Genomic DNA, 20,662 nt, shown 5'->3' with positions numbered 1-20,662 from the left:
CCCAACATGTGGACAAAGTGTAATTATTGGGAAAAGGCTTACAGAAGTTTCAACAACTAAAAGAGTACATTTCCACCAAATATATGAAAAAAAAAAAAACTTGGTTAAGTATTTCATAAGTATTTTTTACACAATTACAATGTGTAATATAACCACTAAACTACTTCTGCTAGGAACCTCCATCCTGCAAATTTAAGAATGCAAACTGTGAAATCAACTCACATTTAGGGTCGTTGGCAAAAGCTGAACACGTGCTTTTCCCCAGCACAGTCTGGAAGCTGGTCCCTATTCTCATTATTGCGTCATTGAGAGTTTAGGTTTTTAGAGATTAATGACACTACCAAAGTCATTTAAGCTAAAAACACAAAGACAAACTGAGTCCCACCGTTCCTAACCCCAGACAAAATTCTGCTACCCGTTACAGACCAAATTCCCATTAGAGACCTTTGAGGGTTAAATCGAATCCACATTTTCCCCTTTCAAATTTATGTCCTGTAGTTTTAGATAACCACATTAAGCTGGGTTAGAGGCTTTGCAGTAAACTGAATTCTGCTCTGGGGCTTGCACAGGCAACATCAATTCAAAGACAGACAGAAGCACTACCCTGGGGTCTTTTATCTGAGAGCACAATCAGGGAGCCTGCTGGGTAATTTGTTTTAGAATACCAGAGCACTTGTTTTTAAACAAAGCATTAGCCAGGGGAAGAGATCTCAACAAAAGGAATCACAGGACCAAAAGAAAAAACAAACAAAAACAAAAAGCCAAACATCAAGAATTGAGGTCGTTCTTTCCACCCTCTTTTAAAATATTACTTGCAGAACAAGAAAATGTCAATAAAGGTTTGTGTTTAGCCCTGGTTTTTTATCCTCCCTCATTTAGGCCTTTTAACTTTATCCTTGAGTGGGACATAAGGAAGGAAGGAAGGAAGGAAGGAAGGAAGGAAGGAAGGAAGGAAGGAAGGAAGGAAGGAAGGAAGGAAGGAAGGGAGGGAGGGAGGGAGGGAGGGAGGGAGGGAGGGAGGAAGGAAGGAAGGAAGGAAGGAAGGAAGGGAGGGAGGGAGGGAGGGAGGGAAGGAGGAAGGGACATTTGCCCTTTTATGAATCTTCAGATCATGCAAAACTCAAGTCTGTGGACAACTCTTATATTTCCTCTAAATACCTGCCACTTTTAAGTAAGCATACCAAAGACTAGAAAGAGGTCCTCAAGAGTAGGTCAGATAACCCCATAGGCAAGCAAATGTTAGTTTCTTAAATGCCTACCACCTCCTCCCTAAGGCAAAACTACTCAGAACTTAGCTATTTTAATTTAGTTCATCCACAGGAGTGACACAAATTAAATTTATAAATTTTTAGTTCAGTTAAAAAATAATTTAATGGAAGCAATGCAGTGCAGTGGGAAAAGCAGTGACCTATATATTAGGAAACCTGAGTCGTATCTTCTGTCCTACCACTAACTCACTAGGTCGCACAGAACAGTTATATAACATAATTTTCTAGATCTGTTTCCTCAGCTATATTAAGGTGACAGCCTAATGGGCATGTTATCACCTCTGAAAACATTCAAAGAAGGGAGGAAGGATTAAGAAAGGTTTGAAACCCCATTAAAACAATATCCAATAAAATTCTTAAGCATTAATTTAGTTCTATGACACAGTGGTTCAAGTCAGGCTCTGAAGCCAGAATGCATGGGCTCTACCACTTAACATGCTGTGTGACCTTGGGTGTGAACTCTGCAGCTGTTTCCTCTCCTACAAAATAGGGATCAGTACCTACCTCATAGGACCACTGTCTGAAGAATACACAAATTGATTTAAGCAATTATAATAGTACCTGGCATCACTAAATGATAGTTCTCATTATAATTATCAAATATATCGACAGTGAGCTAATGGTGGACACAAGTTGACAATTAAACAATTAAGTGTTTTCATGTCTTTTCTAATCAAAGTACAAACAAAAAGATATTGTATCTTTACATGAGTTTTGGTGCAATCTTCACTTCTATGAGCCCTCAAGTCCCTGCCCTTATTCCTAAACCTGTCAATTTAGGCAGCTCCCCAAACACTGGACTCTTTATTCACCTGCACACACTCCCTGAGGACCCACAGATTTCAAAACTCTCCAAGAAAACCTAAGCTGGAAAAAGAAAGTGTTCTCATCCTTTGCTGGAGAAAGAAAGTGTTCTCATCCTTTGAAAAACAATGACAAAAAATCTCATTTCCCACCCACCCTTTGACACACTGGCATCAAAATCCATGTTAGGAATCCAAAACCTAATAGAACAATATATACAATACTTGCTTTATTTTAGATTATTCTTTTTAAAGAGCTCACAGGTAATAAAGAATTTTTTACATGATGGGATTTATTTTCCCTCTTTGGTTAACAACCATTCTGATGAAGATCATCCAGCAAGGAAATCTTATCAACCACTGTTTTCTTCCTCCATTTAACCTAAAAGCTTTAAGTTTTTTCAGTATTTTTCCCCCTCAAACTTTCCATTTTCTCTCCACAATCCATTTTATTGACTGACTGCAAACATCATCTCTAATACATTCCCTCTATTCGGGGATTCAGTGGTATTCTTCAGTGCCAATTCCCTGACTGCTGTGAAAGACTGTGACATATTTAAGCTTCAATTCTGATTAAGTCTTCCCAGGGAAAGTAACCTGAGAGCCTGGCCCAGTGGAGAGCCCTGGAAATAAACTTCCCCTTCTGCCTTCCTAACCCTCAAATTTATGAGCACGCAGGTAGATTAGAGGACTCCACTAGAAACAGAAAAATAATCAAGAATCATTATTTCTTCAGCATCTTCCCTAAACTTGAACCTTAAGCTGTACACCTATTCCATTCATGTTAAGCTGACAACTAATAAAATAAAATTCTGCTGATTCCAAAAAATTCCTGCAAACTTTAATGTCCCAGCATTTAACCTCTCTTGACTATATTCATGAAAGCATCTGTAATTGAAATCCTCAGAATCAAACACTTAATTTAAGTTAAATTAGGAAAAGAAAAAAAAAAAAAACACCTTCCTACCTGCCAAATGATTCCTCTAGAGCACTCCTTTTCTCACCAAAGAACAATGTGACACCAGAATATAACAACCCCCCCGCCCCACCCCACCAATGCCATTCCTTGAAGCCAGGAGTTCTGCTTATCCCTGTGCCTAGAACAGTGCCTGGCACTCAGAAGAAACTCAGAAACCATTTACTGAATGGACAACTGGGTGGAAGAAGCATGGGTGCCCTGGGAGCTCAGACCCACAGGGGATCATTAATCTCCACATAATCAAGAGTTGGCAGTACTTCTGAAAGATGTCATGGCCTCAGATATATTCACAGAGAACTGGCCACTCTGGTGACAGCGCACATCTTCCTGTACATCTTACCCCACATCTTACTGATAAACCTGTGACTCTGGCCAAAAGGCCATCAATTGCCATCTAAAAGTTAAGAACCTTCCAATAAAGACACATCCAACTACAGGTTTTCAAAATGAAACCCTGTGTCCCCACTGACTTCTAATACAATTTTATAACTTTCAGTTCATCCCAAACACTTTTAAGAGTAGCTCTCAACACATATGAATTCCTCAGTCACCTTTTTAATGCCTCATTCCTGGTCTCCAAAATGCTTTCTAGCAAACATGCTTTGTAGGTAAAAGTATCCCCAGTTTGTCTCGATCATGGTGGGGAGGAAGATATAGCATCAGGAGAGAAGCACCCCAGGAAATGAAAAATAATGGCTGCGAGTTCAGCTCACTAATTATATATATGGCTTGGTACTGGGCATCTGAAGATAAACTGACACAGCCTCCTCCAGGCAGAAGGTCTTGCTGCCCTGGCTGCACAACAGAATCCCCTGGGGAGCTTTTAAAACTTATGATGGGTGGCAGCTTCCTCTACCCTCCAACGGGTAGGGTGACTTTTTTAAAGGTCCTTAGGGGATTCTGTTGTGCAGCCAAGTTTGAGAATAAATACCCCCTACTCTAAAGCTTCCAGTTGACTGGCTTTCTCTTCAGATAGTACACACTAAAAGTAACTCACAGCTTTAAGAAAAGTATAATAAAGTGCTACAATTTGTTAAAGCTGATGGTGGGTCCATGGTTGTTGATTATGTTATGTTTTATATTATTCCATACTTACAAAACATTTCATAATCCTATATACACATATACACCCATTCTTACACAAATATATTTTAAAGCAAGCTCATCATAAGCACAAGTATTAAAAAGATGATTTCACATTCCTAATAAGTACAGACACTGTGTTACCTTTTAACTCACTGGGGTAGGGGGAGAATCAAGACCAATTAAATTAGGTCTGCTGACTTGAAAACAATGGCCCAAATTCTGTAATAACACTCCACAATATAGGCCTTGAAAAATGCTCCAAACTTAGTTCAGAAAGACTGAAACGTATCTGCTTAACCAGCAATCCACCTAAAATCAGCAGAGTTACAAGGGCTTAGCCAGACTGTCTGTGAAAACCTTTACATAATCAAACATTTGCAGACACAGAAGTGGGTTATGGCAAGACAGCATTACTCTCAAGGCTCAGTTCTAAAACCATCTTAAAATGGGGGTGGGGAGAGTATATCCCAATCAAAGTTTATCCAGACACTAGCTCACCCCCTCCTCTTCATAAGGGAGGCAGTGAAGGCTCTGAAATCAGACAGTCTGGGCTCAAACCCGGGCTCAACAACTTTCTAGCTACATGCCCATAGGAAAATTATTTAATTTCTCTGAACCTCAGTTTCCTCATCTCTAAAATGAGAATAATAATGTTACCTATTTCACAAAGTTGTTGTGAGGGCTAAATATGATAGTGCTCTGGGTACAATGACTATCACATGCAATGAGCCCTTGATAACCATTATTACCATTGTTGTTTTTGTCATTAAAATTATTGCCCAAATGGTGGTGGATTATGGCTCTGAAGAACAGAGCTAGTTCCCAATTTGTGGTTACTGAGCACTGGGAGTCTGTATATTCTTGAAGCATGTCTCTTGGGAGAATCATACCCATAAACAGGAGAGGAGACAAAAATTTTCTGTCTCCTGAGGCCTGGAATAGTGGCAGTTAGATGCAATAGGAAGCTCCCATAAAAGAATATAACATGTAAGTCCTAGATCAACTTTTGTTTTAACACCAATAGGTGATCTTGGAGAAATTAAAAGATTTTTTCAGTTTGGAAGTAAGGGTTTTGGACAGTTGAGTTCAGCTGAATTTCTCTAATTGCTGAGGTCTGAAAGTCAAAGTTCTACAGGCCGTTCCCCATCTCTTCCCCTCTCCTCCTCACTGGATTGCTCTATTCTACCCACCATGGCCTCCTACAGTTACATACAAGGCCACTCTCTCCTCAAAGCCTTTGCACATGCTCCTCCCTTCCTTGAACGCTCTGACCCTGGCTAACCACATTCCTTCCCCTCCACCTTTTTTCTGTCTTTTTACTAAATTTGAGGTGACACTGGTTAACAAAATTATACAGGTTTCAGGTGCAGAATTCCACAATTAATCACATTTCTTGCTTGATTCCTCCAGGTTTCCTGCTCAAATATCACCTCCTCAGAGAGACCTCACCTAAAAGAACTTCTATAAAACTGCACATATGCTAAAGGAGAGAGAGACATCTCACGCTGCTGTCATGATTTTGTGTCAAGATGATCCAATAAACTTGCAAAACAAAAAACAAAAATAAAATAAAATTGTACATATACATATATATTAGATTCCCACTATCATATCTGTATTCTGTTTTTGAAAATCCCTGTCACCACCCAACATAGTATGTATTATTTATGATTCACACTGTTTATTGATGGTGAACTCAGGACCCATGTGGAGACAGATGTTATACAATAGAGTATATAAATTTGGGCAATATGGTAGCCAACCAGTGGCTTCCTGGCTCCAATACTTACTCTCTCTTTTTACACCTAAACAACCTCCTGGCTTAGCCTGCTTTGGGCTTACATTTAGGAAAATAAGAGGCTGAGGGAAAACCCTAGAGAAGAACTCATCACAAGGCACAAAGTTGAAAGAAACATCCCAGAGAAACCTACTGGTTACAATATTGAGAAGAGGTCTTAGACACAGCTAAAAGATGTCCTCAAAACTGGAAGGAAGATATGAAACATAGTCAGCAAATATATAAATAGGACCTTTGCAAATCTTTATCATCCAATCTGACACTGCTGAACTAAACAAGAGTTATCGATTGAAAACATGGTGCTCCATCCTCTAACATTATAATCCAATCCTTAAACTACAGATAATTTAATGCCTTTGCATGTCCATGTGTTTTTTAACGATGCCTTTGCTGTCAGCATTCTACAAGAGTGCTTCTTGAAAGATGGAAGTAATGACAAAGCACATCATTGGGAAGGCAATTATATGTAGTACTAACCATTTTACAATGACCATATGGATTGTGTTTCAACAATGTAATTTCCAAATCAGCCTGAGCATACATATTTCTCTGTCCTTAATCCCAGCACACCATACTAAATTAAATAAGAGTACTGATGAAATATGGGCAGCAGATGTAGAAATCTACAACAAGAATCTTAAAGAAACTTTCATCTATAAACAGTAAACAGGGCACCCATTGCCCTGAAGTGAAAGTGACACCCATCTCTACCAGTCTTCTTCACACTGTTCCCTTAATCAAAAACATCAAAGCAGGGTTATTAAAAACCTCTGAGGGGTAAGGAACAACACAAAGAAAAGTTAAAAATATACAATTGCTACCTAAGTATTTACAATCTGAAATAGGCCCTGGAGGTAATACAGAACTCACATTTCACAAATATATAAAACTCTGTTATAAAAGCTCCCTTTTAAAACCCCTGACTTAAAAGTGTAGTTTCTATTACACTAGATTTTTATAGTAATAGTTAAATTCCAAAGGAAATGCTCTGACTGAGGTCTGCCCTACGATCATAAAGTCGGGTAAAAACTGAAATCCACTATATTCCCATTTGGATAAGCCAAAGGATAAACATCCTCCTTGAAGTAGTTGGAGAGACAGGAGCAAGACTACAGGTCCCGGAGCATGATGGTTCCAAGAAGAAACTGCCTCCTCTCTTCAAAACAAGAGAGACTTTTCAGAGAAGTGTTTAATTTGACTGATCTTCATATTCACCCAGAAATCTTTTGGAATTTCAGGCCCAGGGCGGGTACTGATATTCATTCATTCTCTGTGTGTGTATAACTGTGTATGTGTGTGTGATACTACTCCTCAAAAGATGGTCACCAGCCAGGTCTGAATCCTTTAGTCCTAGAGGATAAAACTGTGTGGAGGCCTATCTTGGCCCAGAAGAGATGAGGAGAAAGCTTCTCCAGATGTATAGTACTCTTAATCACACTTGGGATTTCCTAGAGAAGCAAATCCAACAGTCACATTTATTAGCATACTCTTTGTAGCATAAACAAACCTCTACAGGTGGAGTGGGGAAAGGAGGAGAACAACTTGCAAATGTGCTTAAAATAATAAAAGGGAACAATAACAGAGAAAATATGCACCATTTGTCAACAGGTATCTTCAAGACAGATATCAGGAAAGGCAAAAAACTATGTAAGTGTGGTCTTTCACCAGGAAGAATGAAGAATCTATCACTTAAAGAACAAAAACAAAAACTAGCAGACAAGACGAAATACTTAGGACTTCATAGTAGAAAATAAGCTTGTATCCACAGTGACCTACTGAGAGAGTGCCAGTCCCTTCTCCAATATTACACTTCTGTTCCAAAAATATCATTGGGATTACGTTTGTGAAAGGGTTTAGTATCGGAACCAGCACACAGTAACCCTTAATATTCAGAGTTTGAGCCCTCTTCTTTGACAAAGGCTTAAAATCTACCTGAGCAATGTGACCTGGGAAAGGGTCAGATTTTTATACAGGGAAAAGCAGTGAAAGAAACAGAGAAAAAGAAAAACCAACAATAAATAAGCTACAGATGTGCTGGACTAGCAGCCAACCACCTACTTGTAAGCTCCAGCTTTTAAAAAGAAAATAAAGAACTTCCCAAAAGATGATGAGGTACTTTCCCCTCCCTAAAGCCTATTATTATACCTAAAAAATCCTCAGTAACCTAAAGAATTTTCAGTAGCAACAGGGAACAAATGTGGTCTACCAGAGACTCATTTGGGAATCTCTAACAAAATGAATCTATATTAAAAAGAAGAGTGGAAAGGGGTAGGAGCACAAGCTTTCAGATCAGGCAGAAACCACTACATTTCCTGCCTCTCTTGAACTGACCTTGGGCAAGTTGACTTAATTTGAATTTCAGTGCCTTAAACTGTAAAACAGGAATATCGTTTATTTTTTTTTTTTTTATGGGGTAGCTCTAATGAATACAAAATTCTAAACACAATGCCTGGCACAGAGTAAGTACTCAATAAACAGTAGCTCCCTTTTCAAAAACGTCTTTTCCTGGAATTTTTGTGGAAATAAGTCAACTCTAAATAAGCATTGACTGAGTACCTACTATGCATGGGATTACTGAACAAAAGGAAGCAACAATTCTGAGAGCTTCATATATCCCTAGAAAAATATACTCAAGGAGAAAACAGAGGCTAAAGGTAGAGAACAGAGGAGAATAAAACAATACATTAGAAATACAAGAAGAAAACTCTGGCTTTCCTAAGGTTCCAGTCATTCTCCCAAGTGACACACAATAAGCCCGTACAGCGCATATAACAGACACACAGTAAGCCATTATAGAACATATAATAGTGCCTGAACTTCCCACAGGATCTCAAATAAGAGTACACAGGGTTATGGTCAACACTTCAAACACACTGTTAGGCTGGCCCAGAGATCTCAATTCATGGAAAAAATCATTTTGGAAAAATAAAATACTCTGGAAGCTAAGAAATAAAGCATTTCTCTAACCTACTCCATATCCCAACATTAAGACTATCAATAAGCTTTATCATCATCATCTGTGATTCTGAAAACAGAACATCTGCAGGTAAAATTAATTCTGGGTTGAAATATAGGTAAAAGGATGTCTTTACTGGATAGGTTTTGAAGTCTGAATGATTCAAAGAAGAAAGCCACATTGCCAGCGTATTAAACAAATTTTACAAAGTGATCAAGGGAGCTAGAAGCTATGTAGATATGCTGAGTTAAACACAGTTTTCAATACTTTCGAGTATCATATGCAACTACTTTTTTTAAAACACAGGTAATATTTCTGTAATCACATTATACTTCAATTTTCAAAACAGTTACAGTCCTTCAACTGAAGGTGGCCTGGAACAATCTGGTCCATTTCTATATTAGATTAGCAAAACTAATTTTAAAACAACACACTGTCTAACTAACACAGCAGGTTTCAACACTCGGGTGTGAAATCGCACCTCTCAGTGCAGGGGCAGAATTATCCCCCTGCCTCTCACCTATAATTATCATTTGCTCTCTCCCCAGGTGGCTCTCTTAGCCACTATAGATCCTCCCAGGCTCACATCTGGAAACACAAACTCCCTCTGGGGCTCATATGCTGTGGGGGTCAGAGGGAGGCCAAAAACAAAAACTTTATGCTGGCTTTGACAACTTCTGAAAATTATCTTTGCCCACATACAGTGTAGGAGCAATTTGACTAAATTACAACACCTTTATGTCACCATGGTTAACAATAAGTATTTGTCAAATAAAAAGAGTAAACTTACTTCACAGTTCCTATAGGCCAGCTTCTTCCATTAAAGGCAATTCCAAAAATTTAGCAAAAGATCTTTCATCAGTTGAGAGGACATAATTAGATGTTTTAATTAAAGCATTTTCCTCCCCTGGTTAACAAGATATAACAGATGTCACCAACTTCCCTAATAACAATACAGCCCTTCATCTGGCATCTTTACAAGTTTAAAACTGAACTGTCATATAGAAAAAATATAGCTAGGGTGTCTCTTTACAATCATGACTCTGAAGTGGTTACGACATGCCTGGACTCCCCAATGGAACAGATACGGAAATCATATTCCATATTCATAGCCACAAGTCCTCCTTAGCACACACTTAAAAACTAACCTCTGAAATCTGAATGATGCAGGCTTATTCAAATCACCAATTATTCCTGGAAGCACAGACCAAGTGAGGTATCAAACCTGAACAGAAAATGCAAATCTAACAGTCACTTTCTTCCAGGAGCACATGGAACAAATACAGAAAAGTGTTTCAGGAAAAGCAATGTCCATCTATTATAGACCCAATCTACCAAAATCCCGTATTCCCTGCCAAGAGGAAGAGTACTATACTTCACTTAAAAAAAGACTAATTTTTCACAGTAAGAGTCTCCTGGTGCATCTGATCCAATTTACAAAAATTCAATTTACACCAATTTTGTCAACACGCCAGTCCAGGGTGTAACTAGAGATAGGCCTGCATTTTATATGGAAGGCAGCCTCTCTGATTGAAGTTCAACTTAAACATCCTGGTTTAACAACTCCATTAATGGCATGAAGTACAGATCTAAAGATTGCTCAGCCCTTTTGTCAGTCGCATGTGTTATTTATGGGAGAGTATATCAATCATGTCTTCCCTTTATTATTTCCTACTTTCTGGTCCTAAGCTATTTGGTCAGCCAAATTAATACATTCCATTGCTACTGCAAGTCTAAACAATGCTTGATAAAAGATTAATAAAATAGTTGGGTTCTTTGTAACCACATACACACCCAGGGAAATTCATCAATGTCTTTATTTGCATATTTGGCTGACTGCCCCCTGCAGCAAATATGTAAAGCACAGTGCTCAGGTATCATGTTTTATGGTTTGCATTTAATTCAGAGTGTCAATATGCTTCCATTTTAATTATATCCATCTTGATATGTTATTACAATCTCATGAATACTTCTTTTCATTATATGATTGACTATAAATATATACACATGACAAACCGTTGTTATAAATTTTTTGGTTCAGCAATAAAGAGGCAAGATGGCTTAGCCAACACACCATGTGGATTTAATGGTTTAAGTCTTTCTTCAGAAGAAAAATTTGGTTTGAGTCTTCAATTCCACCATGCTCCAAAGCTCACTTGTTCCAATTTTCTGCTATAAAACTTAAGTTGCTCTAAGTTTCTCTGAATTGCCAGGTTGAAGAAAATATTTTAACCAAAAAAATTATGTTAAAATTTAAAATAAGCCATATTAAGGCCATTTTATTATCAAATAGTTATTTTATCATTCCGACATAAATTCAAAGATGAGAAATTCTCATATCATCACCCTAATATTTTTTCTTCTACATCCTAATTCTGGGAAGTGGGGTGGGGTGGGTGGTAAAATTCTTAGAAAAATTGAAAACTTTATAATTATGGGTCCTCATTCTCATTTGTAGTATTTTTTTTAAATAAAACCTCCTTTTCTTTTTTTTCCTTTTTAAAATAAAACCTCCTTCAAACATTTCCAGCCCTTGGGAATGCTAGTATTAATCTCCTTGTTTTCACTGGCTAACTGTGAGTTTCTTACTCCCAGTGTGATCTTGAACAGGTCAATTAACTCCTCTGGGCTGTGTTTTTATTTGCAAAATAAGGGGTACTGTAGAACTACATCACTAAAGCCAACGATGGCTTAAGTAAAATAGATCAGAAGACTGCTCTGAAAGTTGAGGTCCTAACTTTAAGAAACACCTCCTAAAGATGCTCCTCGCATTAAGCTCAAAACTATAATTTTCACAAGTAACCAAACTGATTACCGGATAAGAGATGGGAAAGGAGCAAACTGCACTACATAGCAATGCAATAATAATAACAAATAACAGCAAAACAATAACAAATGCTTGTTTCCTCTTTTGCCCCAGTGAAAGTATAATTTCACTTGAATTACAGCAACTCATTTTAGAATGGCACAATCCAGTACCTTCGTTATTTTTGCCAACTGAACATGTACAGAGAAAATGGGGTGGAACACTGGAATTCCCATTATATGGCTGAAAAACAAGTAATAATCTAATGTTCAGCTATTGTTTCATCTACATACCCATTCTCTCAGGGGTTTTTTTTTTTTTCTTTTTCTTATTTAGTTTTTAACTACGGAAAACTACTCACTGAACAGCTTTGGCCAACAAGTGTAACTAAATAGAGATCCTAGCAAACTACAACAACAAAAAGTTTACTTCAGTATGATTTTTGAGGTGTAATTGCTAATACTGGCCTCTTTTAATGCCTTTCTTCAAGCTCTAAAATATCACTGCCACCGGAAACTTTGCAGAAACCTTAAATGAGGTTGGTAGGTTGGTGTTACGCTGCAGTGCAGAGTAGGCGTGGGGACAACAAGGAAAACGACACCTCTCAGGTACCGTCACGACTTGACCCTGGCATTGACTTAAACCCTGTCCCAGATTCAGAATGTTGCTACAGCCTGAAAGCATCAAGATAACTGCCACATAACCAAGTGTCACACTCATCTTCACAGGCTGTGCTTCTGAATCGAGCCCAGGTCATTTTGAAATGCCTCAGTTAATAGCAATCACACAGTACCTGAAATTGGAAGGTTTTCTTCCAAAACTGAATCCCAACCTACATTAGCCAGTAACATTACGTAAAACTGTGGGTTTTCCCCTCTCCTCCTGTGATTCCATCTTACCACACTTGGATTTTCCAGGGTTCTGAAGGTACCAAGGACATATGGCACCTTGAGGTATAGCAGCAAGCCAAAATGACAGTAAAGTAAAAAATATTTGTACGTAATTTGGTAATTTGTAGCATTTGTCAGGCAAACCCTAACTAGAGGTTCAGATATAAATGAGAAATCTGAATGATGAGCTGGAACAGCCCAGAAAACTGTAGCAAGCAACTCAGTAACAGCAGAGCCCCTGCCTCAAATAGTGTGAAAGTTCAAACAATGGAAGTCTGAAATTTTTACGTTTCCACATTTCATTCAAAATTTCCTAAATCCATTACTTTTTATAAACTTCATTAATAATTTTGATAGCTCTATCTCAGTAAAGGAAGAGAGGTGGAAAGAAGGGAGGACAGTTGAGACGGAGAGAGAGAGGGAGGAAAGGAAGGAAGGAAAGGAGGAAGGAAGGAAGGAGAGAAGGAAGGAAGGAAGGAAGCAGGCAGGCAGTGGGTGGGTGGGTGGGTGGGAAATCTAACTGGATTCTGAGATGAGACTGCCATTTACACTAATAAGTGAAATAAACACCTGCAAAGAAGGCAACAATACACAGGATTTCAGGCCACAGGTCAGTCCCTTTGCAAAGGACAGAATCAGAGCCTTGAAGAGGACTGTGAGACCTAAGCAAGCAAAGGAAGCCAAACTGTGAAATCCACTCCTCCCTCTCAGTTGCCAACAGCATAAAGAAGCTAAGATTTGTTAGAAGGAAGACAAACTTAGGGTATCACCGGCCTTAAGTTCTATACCCAACTTCTAGGAAAAAGAAAATTGGCATTCATCTAGGAGCAGGCACAATTACGTAAGAAAAATAGTTCTGACTCAGCTCACAGTGTCCCTGAATTGTTTTTGAGCCTCTCCTGTCTTGGGTTCCACCAAATTAATTCCTATCTTGCTCTTCCTACCTGAATTTTCAAATCTCATTTTTTCAGAACTTTTATCAAATGAACAGCAGTTACCTCATTACCAACTTTTTTCCTTTACCTACAGAATATTGAGTTTAATCCTGACCCTGAAAAAAGGGTGTTTCTAGAAGAGAGAAAAAAAAAAAGCACTAGGCACTTTCACCAAGTTAGGCTACATTTAAGGTACTAAACTCTACACACACAGTACTGGGTAAAATAAAATACAATCTAAAGCCACTTAACCTACTGACCTCCACACTCTGCATGTGGACACACACACACACACACACACACACACACACACACACATCCTTCATCAAGCAGTGCTACAGACCGTCTGTCCAAAAGGCTCCCCAATCTTATAGGATTGAGACCTAAATTATTCCTTAACTGCTGCCCTCAACTATCATTTTCTCAACTTATGGACCTTATTTCTAATTCCAACATTCTCTCAAGCTAATCACTACTTATTTTTGACAGTACATAGAACGGTTGTATAGAGCCTCAGGATCTCTTTATATCACCACCCCCAATGCTCCTTGAATAATGTTGAATGCTCTATTTTTTAACCCTTTTTCAACTGTGAAAGCTAGAGAACACACTCTCACAAAGGTTGAAAAGCTAGTCACTAACCATGATTCATTTTTTTCAATTTACTGGTTCATTTATATCCTACTTCCAAAAAGCAGCTGAAGTAGTTAACCTCAACAGCTAACACAAGCTGCATTGAATCATCACACACAATCTTCCACCTCATCTCACATAAATAATCCTGAAGTGATCTGTCTTATACAGCAAAATACTGAAATTCAGTACACACGGTAAAATATCTGAATTCATAACCAACCCATTATTCACACTCTTCCTTTTCTGCAAACTTTCTCACCACTTAGGAACTTCTCAGATCCTAAAGCTATGCACACTTTCAGAAGTGAAATGCTGGAACTGACCCATTTACCCTGCATTCCCATCCCAAACTTCCCAACATAAAGTGAAAAATGCAAAAATAAAACAGCTTTCCACAGCTCTCCCTGGCTGAGGGAGAGCAGAAAGGCTCTGACATTTTTTGAACTAGCACTTCATACATAAGTAAGCAAAAGGAAGATACTTTGGAACCTTTATTTTAACTTCAGTGTCAACCTCCTTTCTCATCCAACCACCTTCCCTAGCTTGCTAAAAAGCAGCAATACAGGAAACTAGAAGGGACCAAGAAGACAGAATATTTATTGGCTAGAGGCAGCTTGGTGGCATGAGAATTGGGTGCTATCACACTGAAAGAGCTATTAATGAAAATCACTGCCCAATTCTTACCTCATGGTGGGATTGCTAACAATCAATGAAAGGGCTGACACCAGGCAGGAAAAGAGAACAGGAAGAGAAATGAGCTGATCATCATTATTTACACCTTGCACTCTCCCTGCCATTCCCACTTAAGCAGCAGCTTCCACTCCAACTGCAAACTTCCCTGCCTAGTTTTCCAAGTCATCTAACATGGGCCCACTAACCCTAAACTTACAGATCACCAAGTTCCTGTAAGGGACCTTTGAGATCCTTCTCGGCATCTTCCATACCAGATTATGGACTCCAATGCCAAGAATAAAAGTACCCTGTGGTCAAATAAATTTAGGAAATAAGACACATCACACGGCATTCTCTGATCGTCAAAACTCACATTCATATAATAAAAGACAATTCTGGCAGAACAAGTCATCCTTTAATTTTGTCTAGCCCATCAAGTTCCAAAACTATTTGAGGGCAGATCACATTTTTGGGGGTCTGGAACACAACCTATGAACATCTGGCAGAGCTATGTTCCCACCCAGCATGGGCACCTTCGCTCTAGAACTAAAGTAATCTAAACCTCTCAAAACTAATGGGTTAAGAAACTGATGCTTTTAGAGTAACTTCCCAAGGTAACTCAAATAGTTAGGACAGCCAAGCCTGGACCGTGTTTCTCCCTCATAAGCACTCTACACTTCTGTAATTTTGTATTCATTTCTATCAACCCTTCCCTGCCCTCAAGCCCTCATCAAACAGCCTTGTCTCACTCTTTTTTTTTTCTGTGCTTCCTTCACTATTCCCTCTTCTCAGAACATTCTTTCCATCCTACATTCCTTCTCTATCTATCCAAATCACTTCGACCTTTTAGGCTTCATCTTCTCCAGGAAGCCTTTTCAAATACTTCAGGCACTGGCACTCACTACCCTGTTCTCTGAAAGCCTAGCACACACTTAGTTGTTATCAGGCATTCAAGCACCTATTTCAGAATTATTTTGTAGGTGCAGGGATTAATTTATCAACTAAACTGCACACTCCTTCAAGATGCTACATATATTTTAAGTTTCTCTGTACTCTTTTTAATGCCTTGCACATTATCAAGCACTCCATAAATATTTGCTGACTGATACAAGGAACATGATTAATGTCATTTTTTTAAACTGAATAAGTGAGATTTGACTGTAAAAAATTACTAGAGCCTATTAACGTGGCATACCGTTAAGTACAACAAATTCTGTACAGTCTGTTTATGCTATCAATGTCTATGCAGTGTTTCAGAGTAAGCCCTGAAACCAAGCTAGGAAATAAAGACTGCATGAAAGTCTTGGTTTGATCCTGTACCCACCAGAAATGAATCTTCCTTAATTTTCACAAGTATGCAAAATTCCAACTGGCCTCCTGCCTGCTAATCCCACCAATATCATCCTTGCTTCCCTTGGTCAGCTGTACAAACAGAGGCTGCACTAAGAGCAGTGCGCAAGGGAAGTGAGGGGAAAAATAATGGATTTGCAAAGTCAAATGTTCAGCTGCAGTACTCACGTGGCTTACTGGCTGAGACTGCAAAGAAAGAAACCCAAGTAAGAACAGAAAGGTAGTATCAGCTGGCATATCAGGGTATACTGACAGTACCAGAACCCCAACATTTCCATTCGTACTTTGTTGGCTAACATGCCATCTGGGGATATTCACTCTCAACCTATTATTCAAAGAATATTTAAACAAACAACATCATATCCAAATGCTAATTCTGTTTCTCAAATGCCTAATGAAAGGAACACCATGTTCAACTTTAGCCTCCTCACCTACCCTCTTATCTTCTATCATGAGACTCTTCACAATCACATACTTGAACTTCAGGGCACAATTACTCAAGACAAGTGTCCCTGAAGAATATGAAACTACCTCAGCCAGTTTCACTGTCTATAAAGTGTGGGTTTCTCAAACTACTCTCAAAGCTTTCATCAGCTTAAATAAATATCCAACAGTGAAAAAAATAATCAACATAAAAATGCTGATTTTCATTAGGCAAGGTTCTTACTTTTGCTCCAGCATTTATTAAACCATAGTTGGACCGGAACAATTTCTATCAGCACTTTTCATTGTAAGTAGCAGCCTCTTTTTAAAGAGGAGTCAAAATCAGTGTGTCCATTAACATCCAAAGTATACTATTCCAACAGTTTGCCTGCTATTTCTCTGAACTGGCAAAGGAACAAGCCTAGCTGTACAAGCCCACATTTCTGGTTTCTTTATCACAGCATCATAAGAGCAGCAGCCTCAATGTTACATGGTGACAATCGTTTTCATTTCTAAACACAAGGCACAAAAGCAGTTTTAGGGTACTCTTAGTATCTATAATAATTCTTAACTTTTATAAGCACTCCTGTCACATACATTTCTATCCAAGTTCACAGTTTAGTTTCCTGTTTCCAAATTAAAGCCCTCACATTGCACAGTGGCCACTGAGTATATCTTCCAAAAGGAGTAAATACATAGGTTGTATCTTCATGATCACTACACACATATGTTTCACCATCCAGCATGGACACAAATGTGCATCAAACAGATCTACCTTTGTTCACAGAACCAGAGATACATGATGGTTTTTATTCCCCACTGTGTTTTTAGTCTGTAAAGTTTATTTACAGCTTTCCTACAAAAGCTGGGTCTTTTAAAGATTAATACTGACAGGATATTTGATGATATTAGGGAACTATTGTTTATTTAGGTGTGACAATGGTACTATGAGGCAAGACTTGGGTTATTTAACGTCATTACCATTTAGAGATACATACAGAAATATTTACATATTTCTCATATCACATCTGCAAGGGGGGAGCAAATAAATGGGATGTAGATGAAACAATATGAGACATAAGCTGGTAGTTGCGGACCTGGGTGGTGGGTACATTGGGGTTCATCAAAACTGTTCTCTCTACTTTTGTATATGTTTAAATTTTTCTATTAAGTTTTAAGAAAACTTTTTTAAAAGTTAGGCTTTCTAGACCCACACAGATAAGCAAATGGTATTTAGATATGAAGGTAGTTAGTATAGTATATAGCTAACCAAAATAACCTGAGTTTTGAATCTAGAAAAGTAGCAGAAAAGAATAATCACAGCAAGATAGGAAATGGTGTTAATGGCACATTTGAACTTGTTCTTCTTTAAAAATTAAGTTTTTAATCCCAAAAGAAACTAGAAGGGGGCATTTTCTCTCAAATGCCAAACAGAGAGCTATACACATCACAAGCTCAGGCAAATGTTTATTTATTAAAAGTGATCAAAAACAACTGAATAAGTTATATCTATCTCCACTTAGCCTTCAAAAATGTTCACGGAATCCGTAGGCCCCTCTTGCTTAGTGAGAGGGGCCACAGGACAGAAAGGGTAGCCATACAAAAAGCAGAACCACTTGTAACCAGATTTTACAATTACTGTCCTAATCTTCCATAGACAGCAATGGTGAACCAAATTCTAGGCAGCGTTTTCTATTAACATACATGCTACTATTTCAATTCCTATTTTAAATCAAGAGAGAGACAGAGGAAAAGAGGTCACAGAGTACAGTACCCTCCCACCTTGGCAAAGTTGAAGCCAGAGTTAGAATTATCCTAATGAGTGGTTAGCCTCAACTCAAAACGACTGCAAGGTCCATTTTAGTCAATAAAGCACCAATTCTAGAACCAAAGGGTAACTGATTCAATCACTAACATCAAAATCTATGGTCACCAATTCCACCAACCACCCTCCCTTCCTCCCCAACCACTAGCCACCATCCATTACCACCATCACCACCAGCAGTCCGAACAAAACGCAGTTCAGAAAGAACAACCTTGACTCCTTTGAAAAAAAAATTTCAACCTGACACCCAAATATACACACAGAACCAGCAATCTAAGCCTGCACAGTTACTGCATGTGAGATTTAAGCTGTCATTATCAAAGCTTGTACTTGATCATCTCAAACAATACCAAAAGAGCAAAAAAATCAAAGGGCAAGGGAAAAGTTTCCTTCAGGAACCTCTAACCACTGTATCAGGTGCATGGAAGGCTAGAAACCAACTATCTTGGTTTTGTGCTTAGGAGAAGCCGGACCAACTCTGCAGAATCTCAAATTCTGTGTGTGTGCATGCACGCGCGTGTTGTATTGGGGGTGGGGAAAGGAAGGTGGGAGAGGAAAAAGGGGGTTACATTACAGAGACCAGTAACCCAAGCCAGCACCAAATCTGGTCCTTCCAGGTGAAGATAGTTTCCCCCTGACCCCCTGTACAGTCTCCCTCTAACTCCCCTACCCTCCTTCTTCAGGTGCTGGTTAGAGGGCAGAAAAATGTACATTTGTAAATCAACATTGCAAGTGCCCAAGGAATAAAGACTTATATATAGACACACAAAGCCAATCAGAAAGAAAAAAAAGGAAAGAGAGGGGGACAATTGGGTGACAAGCCCTTCAGATACCAGCTAGGATTTTATTCTTTCCTCACACCAGTCCTCCCTGGTGCACCTTTTTTCTATCCTTGAACCAAATTGCTCATGTACACACATATGTGTATATACACACACACATATGTACATATTATAATTAACCCTTTCCGTAATAGAGCCCCTTAGGAATACAGAAAGATATTTCATCCTTTCCTCTCTGCTCTCCCCGCCTCCCTCCTTTCTCCAAACCAGGAGAAAACGCCCCCTTCCCCAGCTTCACCAGGAGAAAAAAAGGGGGGGGGGGGGCAGGGGACCACAAAACCCCATTAGTCTCCAGTCCCGAGGACACCAGAAAAGGTATATACTATGTACAGACACAAACACATACATACACACACAAACATATGGCTCTGTAGAAAACACACAGACAACCGTCCACAGGCGCCCCAAACCCAGCAAAGAGACTTCCACCAGCCAAGAAGCCATGATTGGGAGGGAGAGGAGGAAGAGTAGGGACAGAGCTATCCGTTGAGGGGGGCGCATTGTTGTGATGCCTGAACCCCTTTCTATATGCCCATCTGCCGTGGAGGGGGCGCAGGGGAAAGGCGAGCAAGAACGAGGAAATCAGGAGACCAGGCATGGCTTTGCGATTCCCTCCTGCTGACCGTCTGCCCGCGGCCCCCGTCTCCCCCCACCCCAACAATAAGACCACAGTCTAGATAGACAGACAGACAGACCGGCCAGAGCACAGTGGGGGAAGCAGCAGAACCGGGTGCAGCCGAAAGGGGTCGTGCATAAAGGAAAACCAAGGGGAGGGGGGTCCCCCTTACCTCCAGCGCTTCAAAAGTGACAAAGCTGGTCATGGCAAATCCATCAATGATGTCCTCTTCGGCCGAGGTGGACTCTCTCCGCTTCCTCCGCGGGGGTCTGGGCCGGGACGGGGCGGAGGACGGGGGCTTCCCATTGTCTTCCTTGTCGGAGCCCGACGACGAGGCAAGCGAGGGCGCCCGGGTCCGGCCGGCGGCGCCACCACCACCGCCGCCGCCGCCGCCGCCGCCGCCGCCGCCGGCTGCGCCAGCCCCCAGCCCGCCCCGGGAGCGCCTCTCCCGGTCTCGCTGCGACCGAGATCGCCGCTTTTTGCGGAGTCCATGGCCCCGCGTCGGGCCATCCATGGCTCTGCCGCGCCGGGGTCTCCCCTCTCGCCGCCTGCCCGCCACAGGCTCCAGCCGCGGCCACAAAAAAAATTGACACCAACCCCTCCCTCCCCCGTTCTCGGCTTCCCTCCGCCCCGAGGAGGGCGCGGGGGAGACGGCGGCCGAAAGAAGGGAGAGAGGGGAAGAAAGAGAGGAGAAAGAAAAGGGGGAAGGGGCGGAGAGAGGGAGGAGGGACGGGAGCGAGGGCGAGAAGCGAGAAGCCCAAGTGCTGGGCTGCCCAC

At 40.1% G+C, this 20,662-nt stretch overlaps 1 protein-coding gene across 4 annotated transcripts in view; it reads right to left on the bottom strand.

Moving 5' to 3' along the window:
- AUTS2 (activator of transcription and developmental regulator AUTS2) overlaps positions 1-20,399 on the bottom strand; it is a 1,178,499-nt gene extending 1,158,100 nt beyond the window's left edge. For all 4 annotated transcript variants that reach the window (XM_090276907.1, XM_090276909.1, XM_090276908.1 and 1 more), the window contains exon 1: positions 20,058-20,399. In XM_090276907.1, coding sequence (XP_090133033.1) covers positions 20,058-20,399 — 342 coding nt within the window. The remainder of the gene's footprint in view (positions 1-20,057) is intronic.
- Between the last annotated feature and the right edge of the window lie 263 nt (positions 20,400-20,662).

Source organism: Furipterus horrens, unplaced genomic scaffold, assembly GCF_987537825.1.
Source record: "Furipterus horrens unplaced genomic scaffold, mFurHor1.1.pri manual_scaffold_5, whole genome shotgun sequence".
Classification (NCBI taxonomy): Eukaryota; Metazoa; Chordata; class Mammalia; order Chiroptera; family Furipteridae; genus Furipterus; species Furipterus horrens.
Note: the sequence above shows the minus strand (reverse complement) of the source record. Positions and strands in the feature narration are given on the sequence as shown.